This window comes from Aquarana catesbeiana, linkage group LG10, assembly GCF_042186555.1.
Source record: "Aquarana catesbeiana isolate 2022-GZ linkage group LG10, ASM4218655v1, whole genome shotgun sequence".
In the NCBI taxonomy this organism is placed as follows: domain Eukaryota; kingdom Metazoa; phylum Chordata; class Amphibia; order Anura; family Ranidae; genus Aquarana; species Aquarana catesbeiana.
Genome location: NC_133333.1, coordinates 50,873,457 through 50,897,419, shown reverse-complemented (window position 1 = coordinate 50,897,419; position 23,963 = coordinate 50,873,457). Strand labels below are relative to the sequence as shown.

The window sequence follows — 23,963 nt, the reverse complement described above, 5'->3', positions numbered from 1 at the left end:
ACTGATGACAGATGGCACTAATACGTGGCACTAATGACAGATGGCACTAATACGTGGCACTGATGAAGATGGCACTAATATGTGGCACTGACAGATGGCACTAATACGTGGCACTGACAGATGGCACTAATACGTGGCACTGATGACACGTGACACTGATGACAGATGGCACTAATATGTGGCACTGATGACATGTGGCGCTGATGACAAATGGCACTGATATGTGGCACTGATGACACGTGGCACTGATGAAAGATGGCACTAATACATGGCACTGATGACAGATGGCACTAATACGTGGCCCTGATGACAGATGGCACTAATACGTGGCACTGATGACAGATGGCACTGATACGTGGCACTGATGACACTGATGACAGGTGGCACTGATACGTGGCACTGATGACAGGTGGCACTGATGACAGGTGGCACTGATGACAGGTGGCACTAATGACAGGTGGCACTAATGACAGATGGCACTGATGACAGATGGCACTGATGACAGATGGCACTATGTGGCACTGATGACAGATGGCACTTATACGTGGCAGTGGGGACAGATGGCACTGGGGACAGATGGCAGGGCAGATGGCGGGACAGATGGCGGGACAGATGGCGGGACAGATGGCGGGACAGATGGCAGGGGCAGATGGCAGGGCAGATGGCAGGGCAGATGGCAGGGGCAGATGGCAGGGGCAGATGGCAGGGCAGATGGCAAGGCAGATAGCAGGGGCAGATGGCAGGGCAGATGGCAGGGGCAGATGGCAGGGCAGATGGCAGGGGCAGATGGCAGGGCAGATGGCAGGGGCAGATGGCAGGGCAGATGGCAGGGACCGTTAACAGCGGGACACCTTTTTTTCCTTTTTTTTTTTTCTTTTACACTCACCGCCGCAGCGGTTCCGCTCTCCCTCCTCACACGCTGTCTCTGTGTGAGGAGGGAGAGCCGGCGATGAGAGATGATCTCATATGTTTACATATGAGATCCTCTCCCATTGGTACCGCCGATCGCACTGTAAACGGCCGCTGTCTTGGCCGTTTACGGTGATCTGTGACTGGCTGTGTCCGAGGGACACGGCCAGCACAAAACTTCCGCGATGCGCGCCCGCGGGAGCGCGCAATGCGGAAGTAAACAGGAGGACGTCCAGGGACGCCCTCCCGGCAATTGAAGTCCGCGCTGTAGCCGTCTTTCGGCTATAGCGCGGACGCCTAGTGGTTAAAGTAGAACTGTATGCACAACTTTTTTTTCATCTTGGATAGAGTAAGGGAGGGTAAGGTTTATTTTTGCCATGTTTGTCCCATTGGGGAGATTGACCTTCACTTCCTGCCCCATAGCCAAACAGTAAGTGATAGTAAATCCCTGCATATTAAGGGAATTTCTTGGGGACCCCCTCGTCACCAGAACTAATGTCCACATTGGAAGATTTCCCCTCTATTACTTTTTTGGGACAACCCAAAATGTGTGATTTTCTTTTACTTTCCCCTGAAGATATTATGGTAATCAGAATAAATAGAGAGGGTGAATCTCCCTAATGGGACAGCAATGAAAACCTAATAGGTGTTCTAATCCCTCTCCACTCTATCCAAAACTAAAAAAAAAAGTTTTGTCTTTAGTTATACTTTAAAAGTGGACAGTGTCAGTCAATAGAGCAGTAAACATTGTCAGTAGGGTAGTGGATGCTGTGGTTTAGTTTTTTTGTTTTTGCTAATGTATTTTTTAAATTATTTTTTACAATTTTTTTTTTTTATTTTTTTATAATTTTTACATTTTTTTTTTTAGCAGCCCTGTTGGGAAGCTTTGGTGAAATAGCTCACTTTTGAGACAGAGAAAGGAGACTGAGGACTGAGTCCTCAATGTCCATCTCTGCAGCCTCAGCTGCACATGCTGAATGAACAGGAAGAGCTCTGCACATTCTCCTTGTTCAAACTGAAGCATACTAAACACAGTTTTCTATACTTCAGTTATGAATGAATACAGTGAGTGTTTGGTGCCTATTACTCACTGTGTTCAGTCAGTAGAGGAAGGGGTCAGTAAACTACATATTTACCGGCCCCTTCCCCCACTCTCTATCCTGGAATGATCCCCACAGCAACCGACAGGAGAGGAGAGTAAGGGAAGTCGGCAGCACTGAAAGGGGGGGGGGCCTGGGCTGCAGAAGGAACCTGGAAAGGAGGGCTGGGGGGGTCACATTTACTGGTACTAATCCCCTATATTTTCCTCCTGCAGCCACTGAATGCCTGTGGAGGAGGAGAAGCAGGCTTGCAGTTGCTGCAGAAGGAAAAGATTGGTTCCAGTAAATCCAGTCTGGATTCTGGGGGTTGTCAAGGAAGGGACGCGATCTACTCATCACCTACCCGTGACCGACAGGGGATGCCAACCCCAACTTAAAATGTATCTAAACGCCATTTCAAAAATGTAATGTATTGCAGATTACAAGTCCTTTAAATGAGGTGGCTGCTTTAGTTTTCTTTTTCAAATTTTAAGGACGATTACATCTCAATAAGACACACTTATTTCAGCAAAATAATTTTGATGGTGAATCTAGTGATATTGAATGGACACCACTAGAAGAACACTCTATGTCCCTGTAATGCAGAAAGAAAATGTCTGTGACTATAAGCGTCTAACTGGTGGTGGTTGTGGAACATAGTCACTGTAATTCATAAAGAGTGTCATAAACACTCTTTGGAAATGTGCCCGGTCTCTGCACAACAATTATTGGTCCCTGTGACAGATTCATGTGCCTGCCAGAAACAACAAGTACATGAATTTATTGCATGGAGGCATGGTTGGGAACGGTACTGAGGCTGGAGTGTCCATACTGGACATTCCATCCCTCGTGTATGTTCAGACCCCAGGCCTAACAGCATCCTTGGTTGCTAGAATGTTGGCTATGCAGCCGACAGCATCCTAGCAATGAATAATGCATGCCTGGCCCCATTCATATTCCCCCTCATTGACCTAATATGGTCATATTTGAGAAATGACATTAGTGAGAACATTCAGCTGTTGGCCAGGGACTCTCTGACAGCTGTGTAGGGTCAGGGATGGGGATGCCTTATTGATTCCTAGGAGGCTGGTGGCTTCCAGTGTCCTAGCAACCTCCAAACCCTAAGCAGAAAGCTCTCGCACTTGTGGCAGCTATCCAGTGCAGACATGTGTGGCATGTCTCTGTAAGCCAATTATTAGAGTTTGTGTTAATTACCACCAGTTTGCTTATCTGTGAATTTGCTGTAACTCTTTTTGAATTTGTTGTAGGGATAGCGACACATTATTAAAGTGGTTGTAAATTCTCCCTCCTGACTTTTAACTATAGGTAAGCCTAGAGTAAGGCTTACCTATAGGTAGTGGAAATATCTCCTAAACGTGCGCCGTTTAGGAGATATTTCACTTGCAGTGCGCTGATGATATAATCGGCTCATGCGCTGTGAAGAAACGGACCTCGGTGCTGTTTCTTCCCCAGCGTGTGCTGTTACTGACAGCTCCCGCGCGGGAGTGGAGTCACGCGGCTCCGGCCAGTCACAGAGCCGGAGTCCGTGGCCCCTGGAAAGAAGAGGGGCGAAGATGGACGCAGCCTGCACAGGGAACAGCGATGGATTCCTTTGAAGTAAGTGTCACATAATGGGCTAGTATGCGATGCATACTAGCCCATTATGCTTTTAATTTGCAGGCTTTGCAGGGAGCAAAAGAGGAAGTAAAACCCATCCGGATTTACTTCCTCTTTAATGTGGCGCAAATGAGAACAAGCTGAATCTGTTGTATGTGTTGGAACTTTTAGGCTCCATTCAAACTTGTTCTACTCCAAAGTTGCACTGACTTTGGACTGAAACTTGGATATGACTTTGGCTTTGACAAGTGATAATGGACAACTTTTGCACAACTGTTGTATTGCATAGCATTCAGGTATGACGTTCATGCAACTTTTGAGGGTTAACATTCAAGTCTATGGCCTTCAAGTTGCATTAAAGTCAGACCAAAGTAGTGCATTAGCTATTTTGAAGTTGCTGCAACTTTAGGTCGCACATATATGAATGGTTATCATTGGAAAACATGGGAAACATCTTATCATGTGACTTTGATGTCCAAAGCTGCATGACAAGCCCCACAAGTGTGAATGGAGCCTTAGGGAAACATGTCCAACTGCCTCTGTGGTTCATGACAAAATCCCTTTCAGGACTGACTTATTAATAAATATGTTTAAAAACAGCACACACAAAATTAATCTTCTAATTAAGAAGATTTAATGATGCTTTCATTTTTGTAATAAGTGGTAAAGAGATGAGAACACTTTGCTCAGGGTCATTGCCTAGGGTCAGAGGGCCCGGTGGGCTTTGTCTACACCATTTGCTGCACCGTTGCTGTCAGTTATGCATAACTGAAAAATAACATTTTATTTAGCATATAAAAGAGAGTCTCCCATAGAAATGTGGAGAAAATCATAATTAAAAACAAGAAATTAGCTTGATAAACAACAGCCGAACACATGTTCCTGCTTGGCATTCCTACCTTCAATCTGTCCAATCTGTCTCTGGTTCCTGAGATTCATTTCTGACACAGTGGTGATGGCATCATCTGCTTCACTGAGCTTATTCCGCATCTTAGAGAGACTCTGATACATCTGCGACACTTTCACATCCAGACCATAGAACTGGACATTGAGGCGATGGATAGCGGATTCAATGCCGCTCAGTCTAGACACTGTATAGAGAATAAAAGAAAAGCTAGCATGAGGAAAAAAAATACTTAGGTACTATCAATCATGTGTTGCTGCAAATGTTTTGCAGATAAAGCATTATACATTCTCCCGGTCTGATTACATTAAAGTATAACTAAAGACAAAACTTTTTTTACTAGTTTTGGATAGAGTGGAGAGGGATTTGAATCCCTGTGAGTTTGTATTGCTTCCATTAACCGCTTCAGCCCCGGAAGATTTTACCCCCTTCCTTTCCAGAGCACTTTTTGCGATTCGGTACGGCGTCGCTTTAACTGACAATTGCGCAGTCGTGCGATGTGGCTCCCAAACAAAATTGACGTCCTTTTTTTCCCACAAATAGAGCTTTTTTTTAGTGGTATTTGATCACCCCTGCGGTTTTTATTTTTTGCACTATAAACAAAAAATAGCAACAATTTTGAAAAAAAAAACGCATTATTTTTTACATTTTGCTATAATAAATATCCCCCAAAAATATATATAAAAATTTTTTTTTCCCTCAGTTTAGGCCGATACGTATTCTTCTACATATTTTTGGTAAAAAAAAAAAAAAAATGGCAATAAGCGTTTATTGATTGGTTTGCGCAAAAGTTATAGCGTTTACAAAATAGGGGATAGTTTTATGGCATTTTTATTATTTTTTTTTTTTAGTAGTAATGGCGGCGATCAGCCATTATTGTATCGTGACTGCGACATTATGGCGGACACATCGGACATTTTTGACACATTTTTGGGACCATTGTCATTTATACAGCAATCAGTGCTATACAAATGCACTGATGCCTGTGTAAATGACACTGGCAGTGATGGGGTTAACCACTAGGGGGCAGTGTAAGGGTTAAGTATGTCCTAGGGAGTGATTCTAACTGTGGGGGGGCGTGGTTACATGTGACACGTCACTGATCTCTGCTCCTAATCACAGGGAGCAGAGATCAGTGACGGTGTCACTAGGCAGAATGGGGAGATGCTTGTTTACATTAGCATCTCCCCGTTCTTCCTCTGCGTGAGGCGATCGCGGGTATACCCGCGGCGATCGAGTCCGCGGGACCCGTGACCCGACTCACAGAGGTCCCAGCCGGCACACGATGGCACGGCGGCAAATTTAAAGGGACGTACAGGTACGCCCATTTGCCCAGCCGTGCCATTCTGCTGGCGTACATTGGCGTGCGCCGGTCGGGAACCGGTTAAGGAGATTCACCATCATGATTTGTCCTGTTTACCATTATCACTGAAAGTAAAGAAAATCCCAAATTTTGGGTTGCCCCCAGAAAACTAATATATGGAAAATCTTCCAATGGGGACCTGGTGGCCTGGGGGTCCTCAAGGGATTTCTTTAAAGGAGTTGTAAAGGCAGAAGTTTTTTTTATCTTAATGCATTCTATGCATTAAGATAAAAAAAAACCTTCTGTGTGTGGCAGCCTCCCCAGCACCCCCTAATTACTTACCTGAGCCCCATTTCTCTCCAGCGATGTCGACGAGTGTCTGAACCTTCCTGGACTCTCCTCCTGATTGGGATACACAGCAGTGGCGCCATTGACTCCCGCAGCTGTCAATCACAGTCAGTTAGCCAATCAGGGGAGAGAGGGGACAGGGCCGGGTCGGGGCGCCGTGTCTTAATGGAAACACGGAGCTGTGACTTGGCTTGGGTGCCCCCATAGCAAGCTGCTTTCTGTGGGGGCACCCGGCAGGAGGGAGGGCCCAGGAGCAGTGAAGAGGGACCCAAGAAGAGGAGGATCCCGGCTGCTCTGTGCAAAACCAACTGCACAGTGCAGGTAAATATGACGTTTGTTTTTTTTTTTTTTTAAACAAGACTTTACAACCACTATGCACAATATGCAAGGATTTCCTCTCACCTCCTGTTTGGCTATGGGACAGGAAGTGAAGGTAAATCTTCAAAATGGGACACAGATGGTGAAAAAAAAATCTCACAGGGGTTATAACCCTCCCTTGCTCTATCCAAAATGAACTTTAAGGCCTTGTTCACATGGCATATGCAACATACAGCATATGCCTGTGCGAGACCATGTATACTGTACCTGCATGGGAATGCACAGGTGTTCTGTGCATCCCCATGTAGGCAGTCCTATGCATGTCAATTGTGGGGCAGTGACTGCATGGACACAGGAAGTGAAGCAAAATCTTCCTAATGGGACCCAGATGTAAAAAACAAACCTGATAGGGGTTTTAACCATTCCATACTGTGTCCAAAGTGAGAAAAAAAGTTTTCTTAGTTTTCTTAGCTAAGCACACCCTCATGCCTGCATGCCTGAGCTTAGGGAAGATGGATTCCAGGAAGCAGATGCTACATGGATCATCTGCCCTTACTCAAGATGGCAGCAGCTAGAAATGCTAGGGTTTTTTTTTTTAAAGTGATTTCTTGGCAAAATAAAGGATGGAGACATGGATGGATGGGGGAGTTTGCTTTGAATCTCAAAAATGAATTACAGTAAATAACGTTTTTTGTTTGTGGTGCTCAGATGCAGTCAAGTGCTTTTTGCTTGATTAAAGATCCTTAGATGCTGTCCCTGCTTTGTAATGTTTAGGAAGGGGCTGCGGAGTAAAGTTTACCATAATTAACTCTGTAATGACTGTGTTTGCAGTTCTTCACTGTCAGTTGTAAACTAGATTGGAACACTGTCTGCCCTAACAAAGGGTTAAAATTTTAGAAAACGCCCTCCTGCATTGTATGGTAATGAGGTATAGCTCACTTTGTGCAGGGACATAAACAGAAATCCTTAAAATTAGCCATAACACCTTCTCATTAGAAACATCTAAAACTAAAAAAAAAAAAATTAAAAGTATTCACCCATTCACCCCCCTTGGCATTTTTCGTATTTTGTTGCCTCACAACGTGGAATTAACATGGATTGTTTGAGGATTTGCATCATTTAATTTACAGAACATACCCACAACTTTGAAGATGTTTTTTTTTTTATTGTGAAACAAACAACAAATGGGACAAAATAACAGAAAAAGTCAATGTGCATAACTATTCACCCCCCTAAAGTCAATACTTTGTAGAGCTACCCTTTGCGGCTATCACAGCTCCATGTCGCTTTGGATAAGTCTCTATGAGCTTGCCACATCTTACCACTGGGATTTTTGCACATTCCTCCTTGCAAAATTGCTCCAGCTCCTTCAAGTTAAATGGTTTGCACTTGTGAACAGCAATCTTTAAGTCTGACCACAGATTTTCTATTGGATTGAAGTCTGGGCTTTGACTAGGCCACTTCAACACATTTACATGTTTCCCCTTAAACCACTCAAGTGTTGCTTTAGCAGTGTGTTTGGGGTCATTGTCCTGCTGAAAGGTGAACCTCTGTCCTAGCCTCAAATCACACACAGAGTGGTACAGGTTTTGCTTAAGAATATCCCTGTATTTACACCATCCATCTTTACCTCAACTCTGACCAGTTTCCCAGTCCCGACTGCTGAAAAACATCCCCCCAGCATGATGTTGCCACCACCTTGTTTCACTCTGTGGATGGTGTTCTTTGGGTGATGTGATAGCGTTTTCTTTGATGGCCAAAAAGTTCAATTTTAGTCTTATCAGACCAGAGCACCTTCCTCCATACATTTTGGGAGTCTCCCACATGCCTTTTCGCAAACTCAAAACGTGCCATTTTGTTTTTTGCCGAAAGTAATGGCTTTCTTCTGGCCACTCTGCCATAAAGCCCAACTCTATGGAGCGTACGGCTTATTGTTGTCCTATGTACAGATACTCCAGTCTCTGCTGTGGAACTCTGCAGCTCCTCCAGGGTTACCGTAGGTCTCTGTGCTGCCTCTCTGATTATTGCCCTCCTTGCCCGGTCCGTGAGTTTTGGTGTGCGGCCGTTTCTTGGCAGGTTTGCTGTTGTTGTACCATGTTCTTTCCATTTGGTTATGATAGATTTGATGGTGCTTCTAGGGATCATCAAAGATTTGGAGATTTTTTTATAACCTAACCCTGACTTGTACTTCTCAACAACATTGTCCCTTACTTGTTTGGAGAGTTCCTTGGTCTTCATGGCAGTGTTTGGTTAGTGGTGCCTCTTGCTTAGGTGTTACAGCCTCTGGGGCCTTTCAAAAAGGTGTGTATATGTAATGACAGATCATGTGACACTTAGATTGCACACAGGTGGACATCATTTCACTAATTATTTGACTTCTGAAGGTAATTGGCTGCACCAGAGCTTTTTATGGGCTTCATAACAAAGGGGGTGAATACATACGCACATACCAATTATCAGTTTTTTATTTCTGAAAACTAGTTTTATGTATATATTTTTCTAATTTTACTTCACCAACTTAGACTATTGTGTTCTGATCCATCACATATAATTCAGATTAAAAAAAAACATTGAACTAAAGGCTGTAATGTAACAAAATAGGTAAAAAGCCAAGGGGGTGGATACTTTTGCATGGCACTGTAGGTACAGTATACCGTGTAAATGGAAACACATAACAAACATACCTGTATAGGGGGTTTTCTCAAATTGGACTGCAAAAGTTGAAATACCATTTAAATGAATGTAGATGTTCCCTTTTAGCTTTTAGTTTAACATTAAAGTGCTCCAAGATGTTCAGTATTAATCTCTTATGCCGTCTACACACGATCGGAAATTCGGCCAGCAAAAGACCGATGAGAGCTTTTGGTCGGAAAATGCGACCGTGTGTATGCTCCATCGGACTTTTGCTGGCCGAATTCCTCCATGTTCTCAATTTTTCGGTCGGAAAAAGTAAAAGTTCTTATCCGAAAATGCGATCGTCTGTAGCAATTCCAACGCGCGAAATTCCTACACATGCTCGGAAACAATTCGATGCATGATCGAAAGCAGTGAACTTAATTTTCTCGGCTCGTCGTAGTGTTGTTCGTCACCGCGTTCTTAACGGTCAAAAGTTCCGCAAACTTTTGTGTGACCGTGTGTATGCAAGGCAAGCTTGAGCGAAATCCCGTTGGAAAAGCCATCATATCTTTTTCCGACGAGAAGTCCAATCGTGTGTACGCAGCATTACTCACACTTCCACCCTCCATGGTTTAGAGCAGCCTTTTTCAAATTTTTTACCCCAGAGGCACCCTTAATCACTTAAAGCGGAGATCCATCCAAAAGGGGAAGTTCCGCACCCACCCCCTCCATTGCCACATTTGGCACTTTTTTGGGGGGAGGGGGTAGTGGGTACCTGGTTTTGATAGGTACCCGCTCCCACTTCCTGATATGATCGCCAAGTAGTAATTTTTACACTGTAATTTTAAAAAAATTGATCACTTTTATTGCTATCGCAAGGAATGTAAACATCCCTTGCAATAACAATACAGCATAACAGGTCCTCTTTATCTAAAAGACCCCACATCTCTCCTCTACTCTTAAAAGCAAAAGATCAAAAAATAAATAAATTATCTTTTGCTTTAAGAAAAAAAAAGCCAAGTTCACATGGCCTGGGAACCGGAAGGGACGTCATGGCGTCACTTTGGTCCTCCAAGGGCGTAGAGATGAGCAGCGCACATCTTTCCATCGCTTATCTCTATGGCAAACCACCCCCTGCACCAGATGGTTCCCGGGCACAGCGATTGGTAACATAAGCCCGGGAAAGGGGCGGAAGGGGGGGCACCCCTCCTGCCACTTTTAAAAGTGATCCCACAGCAAATCTGCTACAGGGATCACTTTTATCTGAAAGTTCGACACCTAAAGGGAAAAGAAAATACCAGGGTTATGGCATCTAGCTGCAGCCATAACCCCTGTATTCAACGGCAAACAAATGACGTATTTTTCCCAGTTAGGCGGTCGGCAAGTGGTTAAACTAATTTTCAGGTCTCAGGGAGCTCTTATTAAGATTCCACAGATACCAGGGTGCCTTGACGAGGCTCTGTGGCTTACGCATGCATTTGCAAATGTGTGCAGACTAAACCCCTGCTTTTAACGCATACTGTTAGACAGGTTCACTTGGTTGTCTGCGGGCTGGTCGGTAAGTTAAACTTGTTTTTTTCCTTGGATTTATCCTTGGCCTTGTTTATAACTCTTGTTAAGATTAGTCCATTGGGAGTTATTAGGAAAATGCCCCTTTACATTGGTGGTATTCAGAGGGACGAATGTCCCCCTTACAATAGTGGCCAGAATGCCACTTCTGCAGTCACCATCAGATGGGAGGTCAGTTACCCACAACTCAAGGAACCCCTAGCCATCTCTGGAGGAACCCTAGTTTAGATTGGCTGGTCTAGAGAGTGTTTTTTTTTTTTTTTTACTTGTTTAAATATATTATTAATTATAGCCAAACCATTGTGATTTGTTTCCTATAGTTTAGATTCAGTTTGTTGAATTTTATTGATAGGCCCTACAGTTGACATACATGAGCATCACTCTAAACCCCGTTTACGCTCTCTAATAAGCAGATGATGTGGAACTACTAAAGTAAATATTTAATTCCACAACCCATGCTGAAAAACCAAACTCTGCTTTTTCTCAGCTTAGCTGTAGAAATAGAAATATACTGAGAATGCGGCTTTATCTCTGCTCGCGGCTTAACAGATGCTTATGACCTCAGAGTCTAGGCTGTTGGCTCTGTGGTTTGCTCTTGGAGTCCTGGTGAGTTTTGTAAGGAAGGTGAGTCGCTGAATGTTCCCGGTCTTGTATAAACGCCACTGGGGCCTTTCCTGTCTGCCTTACTGAGATTACCACCTGAAGACTGGAACACAGCTACCGACTGTTATATCTACTAGGGACAAATATACATTGTACAGATGTATCCCTGACAACGGCTCCATCGTCCCACACTGCCCAGCTTCAGTCAATCCGGGAAATGTTAACACTTTACCATTGCGGCTGGGCTATGTCAATGGTGCATGCAACATTAAAAAATGTTATATGTTTTTCAATGTTTTTCTTTAAATTAATGTAAATCTAAAAGTAATTTGGTGTAAATAATCTTATCAATATATGTCAATGTTTTATCTAAACCTAGTTGATTTGTAATATACCGTATATACAGTGAGTATAGAAAATAATCACCCCCTTTTAAAATAATCACCTTTTGTTGCTTTGCAGCCTTAAATGAAGACAGGCCGTTTTTGTTTTATCCAGCTGTATTTACTAAAGCAATCTATAACATCAAAGTGAAAAGTATAACACCAACATATCAGAAAAAGAAAACTACAGTATCAACAAAATACTGACATAACCGGGGGTGATCCTTTTTCCAATTCAGTGATTCTGTTTTTTTTTTTTAATATTTCTGATATGTTGGTTTTATAGCTTTCACTTGAATGTTATAAGTTGCACTAGTAAAAACATAAAACAAAAAATGTGCCTATCTTCATTTCAGGCTGAAAAGAAACAAAATGTGATTATTTTAAAGGGGGGGGATTCTTTTCTATACGCACTGTATATGATGTATATATATTATGTTCAGTGTTAAAATAAAAAAAACACGCATATACAGTATATATAAATAGATACCTAACATGTCACGCTTTAAAATTGCACGCACTTGTGGAATGGCGCCAAACGTAGGTACTTAAAAATCTCCATAGGCAACGCATGATTTTTTTACAGGTTACCTGTTTAGAGTTACAGAGGAGTTCTTGGGATAGAATTGTTGCTCTCACACTAACGTTCGCGACGATAGCACACATGTGGTACGTTCTTTACAATCACTTTAACCTTAAACTACGTAGAGGGTTCATTACTGTAAGAGCAGCAAGGATGTAGAATTCCCTTCCGTAGGCGGTAGTATCAGCGGGGAGCGTCGATAGGTTCAAAAACTAGAGATTAGATAAGCACCTGAATGACCACAACATATGGGATATACAATGTAATTCTGATATATAATCATACACACAGGTTGGACTTGTGTCTTTTTTCAACCTCACCAACTATGCAACTTCATTTCTGTGTTTCTTGTGCGCAGGGCAGCCTATTGAAATGAATGGACTGCCCTACGCGTGGGAAAGCGCCCGTGCTTGGTCGCACCTGTAGGGGTAAACCAAGCATTAAGAAGCACATGTGCAGGGTGGCTTTGTGCGATGATGGGCATTATTTTGCAAGCCAGCCTCTTGAAGACTGGGTCAAATCATGGTTTTCTAGGCCAGGTCCTTGGAGACACTGAGTGCCAAAACTCAAATTGGAAAATGAGCAGGCTACCCACCTGACATAGAGAAAACAAGAGTAGGTCCAAAGCTCCAAACAAAAGGTGTGACAGACTTACTATTTTACCCAGTACTATATCTAATTAACCTCCCTGGCGGTTTTCCCAAGTGTGGCTCGGGGTTAAATTTCAGCACCATTAGCGGTAACCCCGAGCCACACTCATGATTACATCTCAGGATCCCGGTGCGGTATACTTACCTGCGATGTCCCCCCGCTGTGTCCGCAGGCTCTGTCCTCCGCCCCGATGTCCTGTGTGTCAGGCTCCGTTCCCTGAGAGCGTTGCGATGCATGGGGGCGGAGTCTGGCGGCAAATTCAAAAAAGTGAAAAATCATAACACATACAGTACTGTAATCTTACAGATTACAGTACTGTATGAAATCATTTCACATCTCTTTTGTCCCTAGTGCTTTGTCCAATGCCCTGCATGTAGTTTTATGTTATATATACTGTTCTTTCTGCCTGGAAACTTGAGATTGTCCATAGCAACCAAAAAGTGTCCCTTTATGTCAAAAGTGGTTTTAGACCAGCTAGAAAACAGCGATAATAAATTAGAACACTTGCAGAATTGAGCGATAGTGAATTGTGGGGAAATTTATTTTATTATTATTATATTATTATTTTTTATAATTATTTATATTTATTTATTATATTATAATTTATGATTTTGTGTTTCAAACTTCATCATACCCGGGATATCTACCAGACTCTTAGTGGACAGATTTAAGTGTGTTATTGTTAAGAATTACAGGCCTACAATATAAAACGCCAAACTTCTATGCAAAATAAATAATTGTACCGCTTTGAGACGCAAAAATCTGAAATAATCATTAGCCAGGAGGTTAAAAGTAACCTGAATAAGAAAATGTTAACGTGACCATACCACATAATTGAAAACTCTTGCAGCTCATTCACACGGCTAGTTGGTGTGATAGAAAACTATAAGCTCAGGTGTGTGTGGACAGCGGTGTGAGGTTTGCCACCTCATCCCTTTAAAATCTAACACATATTAATTACACAGGTTCTGTGGCTGATTAAGGTGGTAATTAAACCCACTTGGTGCCTTTTCTGCATTAAATTAGCCTTAGAACCTGTGTAATTCATATGTGTTTGGCAGCAGCCAGGAAGCCCATACAAAGCAGTGGCTGCCCGTGCATTACGGGCGCCGCCCCCTCTCTCCTGCCACCCTTCTATCACCAATAGATAGATTCATGCGTGGCATGAATCTGTCTATGACTGCTGCTGCCACCCCCTATTCAGGCGCCTGAAGTTCCAAGGCGGGGGGTGTTTTTGAAGCACCTGATTAGAGCCTTAGGCTCTAAAAGGCGTCAAAAAAGATGTCCTGCGAGCGCCATGCTGGGCGCTCGCAGGTCACTCAGCTGTGTTAGAAAACAAATGACTATTTGCTTTCCTAACACTAAACCGCCTCTCCGCCAATCAGGTGCTCGGGTCTTTTACCTGTCATCTGATTGGCTGAAACTCCTGACGCCTATCAGGAGTAGAGGACAGGAGATGAGGATGGCAGGAGAGGCATGGAGGACCCCACTCATCGCCGACACCTGCTGCCCCACCAAGCAAGCGGACGGGGGTCACACTGGGGGGCATTTGATGGGCACACTGGCAGCATTTGATGGGCACAGTGGCAGTGTTTGCTGGGCACAGTGGCTGCGTTTGGGCACAGTGGTAGCATTTGAAGGCACAGTGACTGCAATTGATGATTTTGAGCACCAGCTGCCACTGGTACAAAGCAATGACAGGCTGACATCGGCCACAGCTGTCCATTGGTGTTTGGATGTAATGCAGCCTGCGATTTTGGACTGATTGCCCCTGGATACAAGCAGCTTGGTTCAGGGATGATAATTTGTCCTTAAACACAATTCCCTCCAAACATTGATGGACAGCTGCGGTCACTATGAGCCTGTTATTGATTTATACGGGATTCCCATCTACGGCTGTCTGCACACACACACACACACACACCAGGGCTCGCAAATGCAGTTTATCACAAGATACTTTCTACACTGATTTATCCCTCTTGTGAATGAGACCCAAACTATGCGCCATCTTTTGCACAACTCATACTAATGCAGCCAGTTGTCTTTTCAATTGTTTTGCTGTCATCTGCCGGAGACTTTGCACATCACATGCTCTAAATTGCAGGACGTAGGTGTGTGCTTACACCTGTCTCCATTGACTTGGTGATTCAGCACCAGATCATTGCCTGATAATAGACACACTGTGATTAACATTCATATCCTGAACTGAGGTTTGCCTAATTACCTGACCCTTTTGTCTTTTTTTTTTTTTTTTGCTGCCTGCCTTCCTTCCTTCCTTCCTTCTTACCTAATCATTCATCATGGTACCACGTTCTGATATTGCCTATTGTTGCCCTGGTAGACAACCAAGTGTCCTGCATCCTTGCACCTGTTTGCTGCTGCTTTGCCAAACTTTGACTTAGTTTTTCTATATCTGAACTTATATCAGTTAAGCCTGTATCAGCACTCAGTAGTCATCAGGGTTGTTCCAGCATCTTCCCATCAGCACCGTGGCCCTGCACCTTCAGGTAAGCCAAACATCTCTTCCTGGTAGCATGTGCGATCCACCTATTTTGTAACAATACCAAAATCATGTATCTGTAAATTTTAAAAAAGCCAAACACTTACCTCTCCAATGCCACCGATTGTCTCTCCGTTGCTGAAGAATTGCCCCCCAAAGTCTCTTGTAAAACTGACACTTCCAGGGATGTCAATCTTCCCTGTTTAATGTGGAACTTACTATTTTATCCCACTGACCTCCACATCATTTCGGTACACAGTAGTGATGTGGAGGTCAGCAGGAATAACCACTGAACAGTGCAGGGGGACGCAAGTGATCAACCCTCCTGGAAGTGTTGGTTTCCTAGCAGATTTTACAGGACAAGTCTTTGGTAATGGATATACGTTCAGCTGCATTGGTGGCAGAGAAGGTAAGTATTTTGTTTCTCTTTTAGAGTTATGTGCATTGGGGCTGCTTTTACTTATGTAATAAGGTCACATTGGGGGAGATTTACTAAAACTGGAGCACCCAGAATCTGGTGCAGCTGTGCATTGTAGCCAATCAGCGTCTAACTTCAGCTTGTTCAGTTCAGCTTTGACAATAAAACCTGGAAGCTGATTGGTTTCTATGCAGAGCTGCACCAGATTTTGCACGCTCCTCCAGTTTTAGTAAATATCGCCTTTATGTCAAATATGTTTTCTGTTTGTTATAAAGTGCTGTTCATCTTTGCACATTCCATTCTATGTATATACATATGTATTTATGACTGTTTAACTGCTGACCAAAAGAAAGCTCTTACTGGAAATGTTTAATAAATGTTATTAAATCCCTAACCCCTTGTCTACCACTGTATGTTTTTGAACAGCAGATTGGTTGATGGGTATTTCTGCAGTGCCATTTTTAAACTTTGCTGCAGAAATCTGTGGTTAGTCCATGCGTCCGTGAGTCTTGTGTACCGAGTAGGGTTGCCACCTCATCCCTTTAAACCCGAACACATATGAATTACACAGGTTCTGAGGCTAATTTAATGCAGATAAGGCCCTAAGTGAGTTTAATTATCACCTCAATCACCCACAGAACCTGTGTAATTAATGTGTTCGTTTTTAAAGGGATGAGGTGGCAACCCTAGTACCGAACCAAACTGAGTGGCTATGTACCTTGTGATTGTTGCAATGACCAATCACAAATGCACACACTGCTGTTTATAGTAATGAATGAATGGATTAGCAGAAAACAAATGTTTTGAAAAAGGTATTTTTCAGGTAGTACACTTTAAGCCCCCGTTAACACCTATGCGAATTAGATGTGGCTTACCCCGCATCCAATTCGCAGGACATTTTAAAATGCATTCATTTGAATGCATCTGGTTCACATACCCTGTTTCCCCGAAAATAAGACCTAGCTTGATTGTCGGTGATGGCTGCAAAATAAGCCTTACCCCCCAAATAAGCCCTAGTTAAAGTCCTTGTAGGTCTTATTTTCAGGGTAGGGCTTATTTTGGGGGAAACAGGGTAGGGCTTATTTGGGGGGTACGGCTTATATTGCAGCCATCACTGACAATCATGCTAGGTCTTATTTTCGGGGAAACAGGGTATGTGCATTGCACAAAAAATTGTGTGTTTTCTGGGCATTGTGGTGCAAATTACAAGCCCATTATCTTCTATGGGAACGCATCTGATTCACAGATGCATTCTGTTCTGAACACAAATTCTCTCCTAAAGCTCACTATACCTCCCCTCCTCTCCCTGCTCACTAATCCGCAGCTAAAACGCAGAGGAACCTCTGAACAACTGTTTTATATTTTCGCAATGAAACCGGAGCTTCAATTTGCAACACACATGTGTGAACCCGGGCTACAGGGAATCTGTAGCCAAAACTGAGTAATGCATAGGTAAGGCAAGCACTTTACAAAAAGTGTCTTCTAGGAAGTGGTTGGCTATGACCAAATTGGCCACATGTTTGCTTTAGCAAAACTTTTCAAACAATGGTCTCTCAAAAACTGACAAAAGAGAAAAAATGATTTAGACACCATCAGTTGCCCCTCAAAAATGAAGAAACTACTGAACATCTTTGGACCAGTCACAATTGTAGATACTGCTGTCTACAGCGTTTAACACTCCCATTACTCTTACAATAGAGGAAAGAGAAGAATCCTTGTCATTTATAAATGTGAAATGAATGGATCAATGGCAGCTGCTATTCCATCTATATATCCACCCATTTTGTGAATATAAAGATATATATAAATTTATTTTTTTCTTTTCATGCCCCCCTCTTCTCCTACACATCTGATCTCCTATTATGTCGCTATGTAAATCTATTTATTAATCCTTCACATCCCTTATCCTGCACATCTACACATTAACTTCCCCACCCCCATCCTCCACTGTATCTTAAATGTACATCAACCCCTTCACCTCTTCCTCCTTCTGTATAGGACCTACCATGGCTGGATCTAAGGGGGGCCTAATTTGACAGCTATGCAGGTGAGTGGCCCCAAATGCACACTATGCGTGTTGGAGACATACACCTGCACCCACACACCTGTCAAATTTGGACCTACGGCTGTTTTTGTACAGCTGCTGCATCCCCATAACATAGCTTGCCTGCAAACAGCTCCAGCCACATAAAAAAAAAAAAAACATTGATCCACACTGTACAGACCACAGTACCCATGAGTAAGCCCCAAGATTTCATTCATACATAGAACTTTATTAACTCAATACAGTTTTATCTTTTCAATTTAGAAGGAAAATAATGATTTTAGTGTATTTTTAGCAAAAAATATCAGCTGTCAGGTAGCTGATCCCTGTACTCCACCCTACTGACCCCTATCCTCTGCTCTGCTGGACCCTGTCCACCACCCTGCTGACCCATATCCTGCACCCTGATGATTCCTGTCCTCCAACCTACTGAGCCCTATCCTCTGCTGGGCCCTGACCACCACCCTGCTGACCCATGTCATGCAACCTGATGATTCCTGTCCTCCAAATTACTGAGCCCTATCCTCTGCTGGACCCTCACCACCACCCTGCTGACCCATGTCCTGCACCCTGATGATTCCTGTCCTCCAACCTACTGAGCCCTATCCCCTGCTCTGCTGGACCCTTACCACCACCCTGCTAACCCATGTCATGCAACCTGATGATTCCAGTCCTCTGCCCTGCTGCCCCCTGTCCTCTGCCCGGCTGTCATCCTGTACATGGCCCTGCTAAACCTAAGGAAGTACCAAGATTTTATTTATTTGACAAGCAATAGCTATTTTTCCCTCAAAATCATATTGTAATGCTAAAAGGTGTCTTTCGGGTAGATTTATGTAGCACAAACTGACCATTGTATGAGTAATGCACAGGTAAGCCAAGTGCTTTACAGAAAAGTACTATCCTTGGAGATCCTGGGAGGAATTCCAAGTACTTAGAATTCTGCTGTATCTTGGTACCTTAAGATCCAAAACTCTCATGAGGAGGGGCAAGGAGGGCTGTGCCATGTGACTAGCAAGAAGACCCCTGGAAAAAGTTATGTACTGTATAAAAGTTTTTTTAATATTACTTGGGGGTTGGGGGGAAGGTGCCTTGCCCAACAATGAGTTAGGATTTACATTTTATGTGAATACTCCTAGATTGTAAGCTCTTACAAGCAGGGCCCACTGATTCCCCTGTATTGAATTGTATTGTAACTGTACTGTCTGCCCTCATGTTGTAAAGCGCTGCTCAAACTGTTGTCACTATATAAAATCTGTAAAATAATAATAATCCTTACTGGGTACTAGCTGAGCCTATTTTGTAGTAGGACTTGGGGAGTATCTTATCACATGACTGAACAGGCTACAAAATAACCCTAGAATTGGTAATCAAACATTGAAAGCTCTAAAGTAAACCCACTCACAGATATAGGACAAGTTGTCATCTGCCGGTATTGTAGTTGGTGTCTGTGCTGTCCCTACTGCTTCTGTTACCATATTTTCATTAGATTTCACCTTCTTCATCTTCTGCTTCTGCTTCTTCTTTTTCTTCTTCTCTTCTACTTCTTTTTCTCTTTCTTCTTCTTCTATCAGATCTTCCTGCTCCTTTTCTTCTTCCCTATCCTCCTCCCCTCTCTCTTCTTCTTCATTCTCCTCCTCTTCCTTCTCTCTATCGTCGTCTTCCTCTCCCTCCTCTTCCTCCATCTCATTGTTCACCTCCTCCGTCTCTTCCTGTTGTAGGTCCACCTCTTTCTTGGGAATTGAAATCAAGGTGACGTTAAAGGATACTTTTGTTTCAGATTTAGGTGGCATCAGAGGTTTCGCTGGTGGAACTGTGACTTTGAGATGACCAAGCAGGAACTGGAGAAATAAAGACCATGTTAGTGTTGAAAGGTGCACAGATGTTTGCACAAATTTTAATTTTACCTTCAGGCCAGGACTTCTTTATAGACCACTAAACAACACAGCAGACCACACTCTATTACTTGTTCTCCCACATTTCAAACCTGTTAAGTATGGTTACTATGTCGCATTTTCGAAAAATTTTAAGCCATGGGGGAAAAAAAAAATGTTTTTTTTTCCTAATTTTTAAGTTGTCATTTTATCTATAGATGAGGGTATTGTGTATTTTTTTTTGGAGGCAGTGGTTACTTGAAGATGCTGCTGGTGAAGAAATACTTTGTGCAAAAAAATACTTGAAGCAACAGAAGGAGTGTTCTTGGAATGAGAACTCTGGAGGGAAAAGCTACTCATTTCATTCCATAGAGTATTTTGAGTTTTGTCATCCTTGTAGCATTTGGGGAAAAAATATTTCTTCTCACAATATTTGCAAGTTGAAGCTTTCCTCTCAGCAGAAATTGCACTGTGGAAATGTTTCCAAACTCTAGATGTTGGTCTTATAATTTTTACTGAGAGGAGCAAAAGGAAAAAACAATTTACTGACCAGACTATAGCAGCCACGACCCATCCATAAGGGGCGCAGCAGCGCTGTCCCCCCTAATCTCTATGATCTCAGACCCTAATTTCCATGCAGGGTGTCAGGCACATAGTTGTATGGGGGGTGTTTTCATTTATTATTATTTTTTGCATAGCACATGATTAGAGCCAAAGGCTTTAATTAGCTTCAAAAAGGGTGGGCTCGGGCGCAGAGCACTGCGCTCTGAGCGCACCCACTTGTGACCATAGCCCACCCAAAAAAAAGTCCAGCTGCCACTGGACTATAGGGAAACATTATGCTGTGATGGTGGAGAACATTAATAGGAATGATTATTTAACCACTTGACCACTGGGCACTTAAACCCCCTTAATAACCAGACCAATTTTCAGCTTTCAGTGCTCACATTTTGAATGACAATTACTCAGTCATGCAACACTGTACCTATATGAAATTTTTGTCCTTTTTTTCACACAAATAGAGCTTTCTTTTGGTGGTATTTAATCACCGCTGGGTTTTTTATTTTCTGTAATAAAAAAAGCATTTTTCTTCGTTTCTGTTATAAAATTTTGCAAATTAGTAAATTTTCTTTATATATTTTGGCCAAAATTTATACCGCTACATATCTTTGGTAAAAATAACCCAAATCGGTGTGTGTATATTATTTGGTCTTTGTGAAAGTTATAGAGTCCAAAAGCTATGGTGCCAATATCTGAAAATTGATCACACCTGAAGTACGGCCTATCTAATTTCTTGAGACCCGAACATGCCAGAAAAGTACAAATACACCCCAAATGACCCCTTTTTGGAAAGAAGACATTCCAAGGTATTTAGAAAGATTCATGATGAGTTTTTTGAAGTTGTCATTTTTTTTTCCCACAATTCTTTGCAAAATCAAGATTTTTTTTCTTTTCTTTTTTTTTTTTTACAAAATTGTCATATTAGCAGGTTATTTCTCACAGACAGCATATGCATACCACAAATTACACCCCAAAACACATTCTGCTTTTACTCCCGAGTACGGCAATACCACATGTGTGAGACTTTTACACAGCGTGGCCACATACAGAGGCCCAACATGCATGGAGCGCCTTCAGGCGTTCTGGAGCACCCAGGCCAATTCTGACATTTCTCTCCTATATGTAAAAATCATCATTTATTTGCTAGAAAATTACATAGAACCCCAAAACATTATATGTTTTTTTTTTTTTTTTAGCAAAGACCCTAGAGAATACAATGGCGGTCGTTGCAACTTTTTATCTCGCACGGTATTTGGGCAGCAATTTTGCAAACGCGTTTAAAAAAAAAAAAAAAAAAAACAGTTTTGTGCTTTAACAAAAAAACAAAACAGTAAAGTTAGCCCAATGTTTTTGCATAGTGTGAAAGATGAAGTTATGCCGAGTAAATAGATACCTAACATGTCACCCTTCAAAATTGCACACACTCATGGAATGGCGCCAAACTTCACTACTTAAAAATCCCTATAGGCGATGCTATAAAATCTTTTAATGATTACATGTTTTGAGTTACAGAGGAGGTCTAGGGCCAAAATTATTGCTCTCGCTTTAACGTTCACAGCGATACCTCACATGTGTGGTTTGAACACCATTTTCATATGTGGGCGGGACTTACGTATGCGTTCGCTTCTGCATGCCAGCACACGGAGAGAGGGGCGCTTTAAATTTTTTTTTTTTTTCATTTTACTTTATTTTAGTTTGATGCTTTTTTAGAAAAAATAAATTTTTTTGATCTATTTTATTCCTATTACAAGGAATGTAAACATCCCTTGTAATAGGAATATGGCATGACAGGTTCTCTTTACAGTGAGATATGTGGTCAATAAGACCTGAAATAAATAAAAAAAAAAAAAAAAGATCCTGGCTTTGATTGTAGCAGTGAGTCGGTAGAAGCACCTGGAGGGGGGGGGACGTCCCCTCTTGCCTCCCGTAAGAACGATCAAGCAGTGGAACAGTCGCTATGATTTGTTGTTATGGTGTAGGGAATCGTCGGCTGAAAAAGATGATATCTGAATGATGCCTGTAGCTGCAGGCATCATTCATATATCCCCGCACAAAGTCAAGGATGTCGTATGACGGCCGGGGGGGGGGGGGGTTGGCGTTGGGGGGAGTGGTTAAAATGCTTTTTTTTTTTCTTCACAAAGTTGTCCATTTTATTCAATATTTCTAACACTTAGCATGTACATACTAAAAATGGCACCCCAAAATAGATTTTCCTACTCCTCTGGAGTACGGCGATACCACATGTGTGAGACTATGGCTGAGTGCGAGTATGGCTGGGTATTGCTGGGTATTGCAGAGTAGTGCAGGGTATTGCTGAGCATGGAGGGATGGCTGAGCATGGATGGATGGATGGCTAGATGTGACTGCATTTGTCACAGAGCAGCGCTATGGGCACTACACATCCAGCCCACAGCGCTGCTGCCATCCGATCTCTCCCCCCTCTGTACCGATTGGTACACAGAGGGGAGGAAGGAACCGGTGTCATGACATGACACCGGTTTGTGTACATGCGATCGCTCCGTCATTTCACGGAGCGATCACATGGTAAACAGCCGCGATCAGTGGCCGTTTACCATGATCCGTGATGTGCCTGTTCCTCTGGACCTGGCAGTCACGGATGTTCTCAGGTGCGCGCGCCCCAGGGGTCGTGCAAGAGCGGGATTCTAGGAGGATGTCATAGTACGCCCTCCCAGAGTTAAGCAACCGCCCTGTAGCCGTCATTCGGCTAGGGGCTGGTTGCTAAGTGGTTAAAGGTTAAAAAAGATAATAATTTATTAGACAAATTCACCCTCTTACCTGTTTCTGTCCCCTCAGGCCTTAATTATCATCTACTGTATCCCTACAATCGCCCAACTGTAGGTTCAAGATGGAGCCCACGAGCAAACTAAAGCCCTTCCCCTGCAGTGCCCCCTAGTGGCAGAAATGCATATTTCTCTTGTATGGTAACTGAATTGAGAAGTACAGTGTTATTTGAATTGTATTCCAGGATTTGCTTGTCTTCAGCTAAGAGAACTTTAAGACTTATTGCAGACATAAAGTCTCAAAACTTTTCATGAAGGTCTTCAGGTATATAGTTTTAAATACCATAGATATATTATAAATGTAAAAGGATGTATTCCACTTTTTTTTTTTTTTTTTTTTTTTCCAGGAAAAAAACAGAAAACTGCTTTGGGGAAAAAAAGACTGGTAAAGGGGTGTGTGTGGTGTGTGTTTTTTTTTTTTTTTTTTTTTTTTTTTTTGGACATTCCTAAAGCTACCCGCATGCTTAACCGCTTCAGCCCTGGAAGATTTTACCCCCTTCCTGACCAGAACACTTTTTGCAAAATGGCACTGCGTCGCTTTATCTGACAATTGTGCGGCGTCACACCCAAACAAAATTGACGCCTTTTTTTTCCCACAAATAGAGCTTTCTTTTGGTGGTATTTGATCATCTCTGCAGTTTGTATTTTTTGCGCTATAAACAAAAAAGCGACAATTTTGAAAAAAAACGCATTTTTTTTTTAATTTATTTTTTTTTTACTTTTTGCTATAATAAATATCCCCCAAAAATATATTAAACTATTTTTTTCCTCAGGTTAGGCCGATATGTATTCTTATAGATATTTTTGGGGAAAAAAATCGCAGTAATTTTTTTTATTAGTAATGGTGGCGATCTGCGACTTTTATCGGGACTGTGATTTTATGGC

The 23,963-nt window shown here is 42.5% G+C and overlaps 1 protein-coding gene across 1 annotated transcript in view; it reads right to left on the bottom strand.

The window, feature by feature from the left end:
* Positions 1-23,963, bottom strand: part of CLEC11A (C-type lectin domain containing 11A) — a 42,157-nt gene that overhangs the window by 7,300 nt on the left and 10,894 nt on the right. Inside the window, exons 2-3 of the mRNA XM_073602154.1 lie at positions 19,248-19,683; positions 4,505-4,696 (exon numbers count right to left, since the gene is read on the bottom strand). Coding sequence (XP_073458255.1) covers positions 4,505-4,696; positions 19,248-19,683 — 628 coding nt within the window. The remainder of the gene's footprint in view (positions 1-4,504; positions 4,697-19,247; positions 19,684-23,963) is intronic.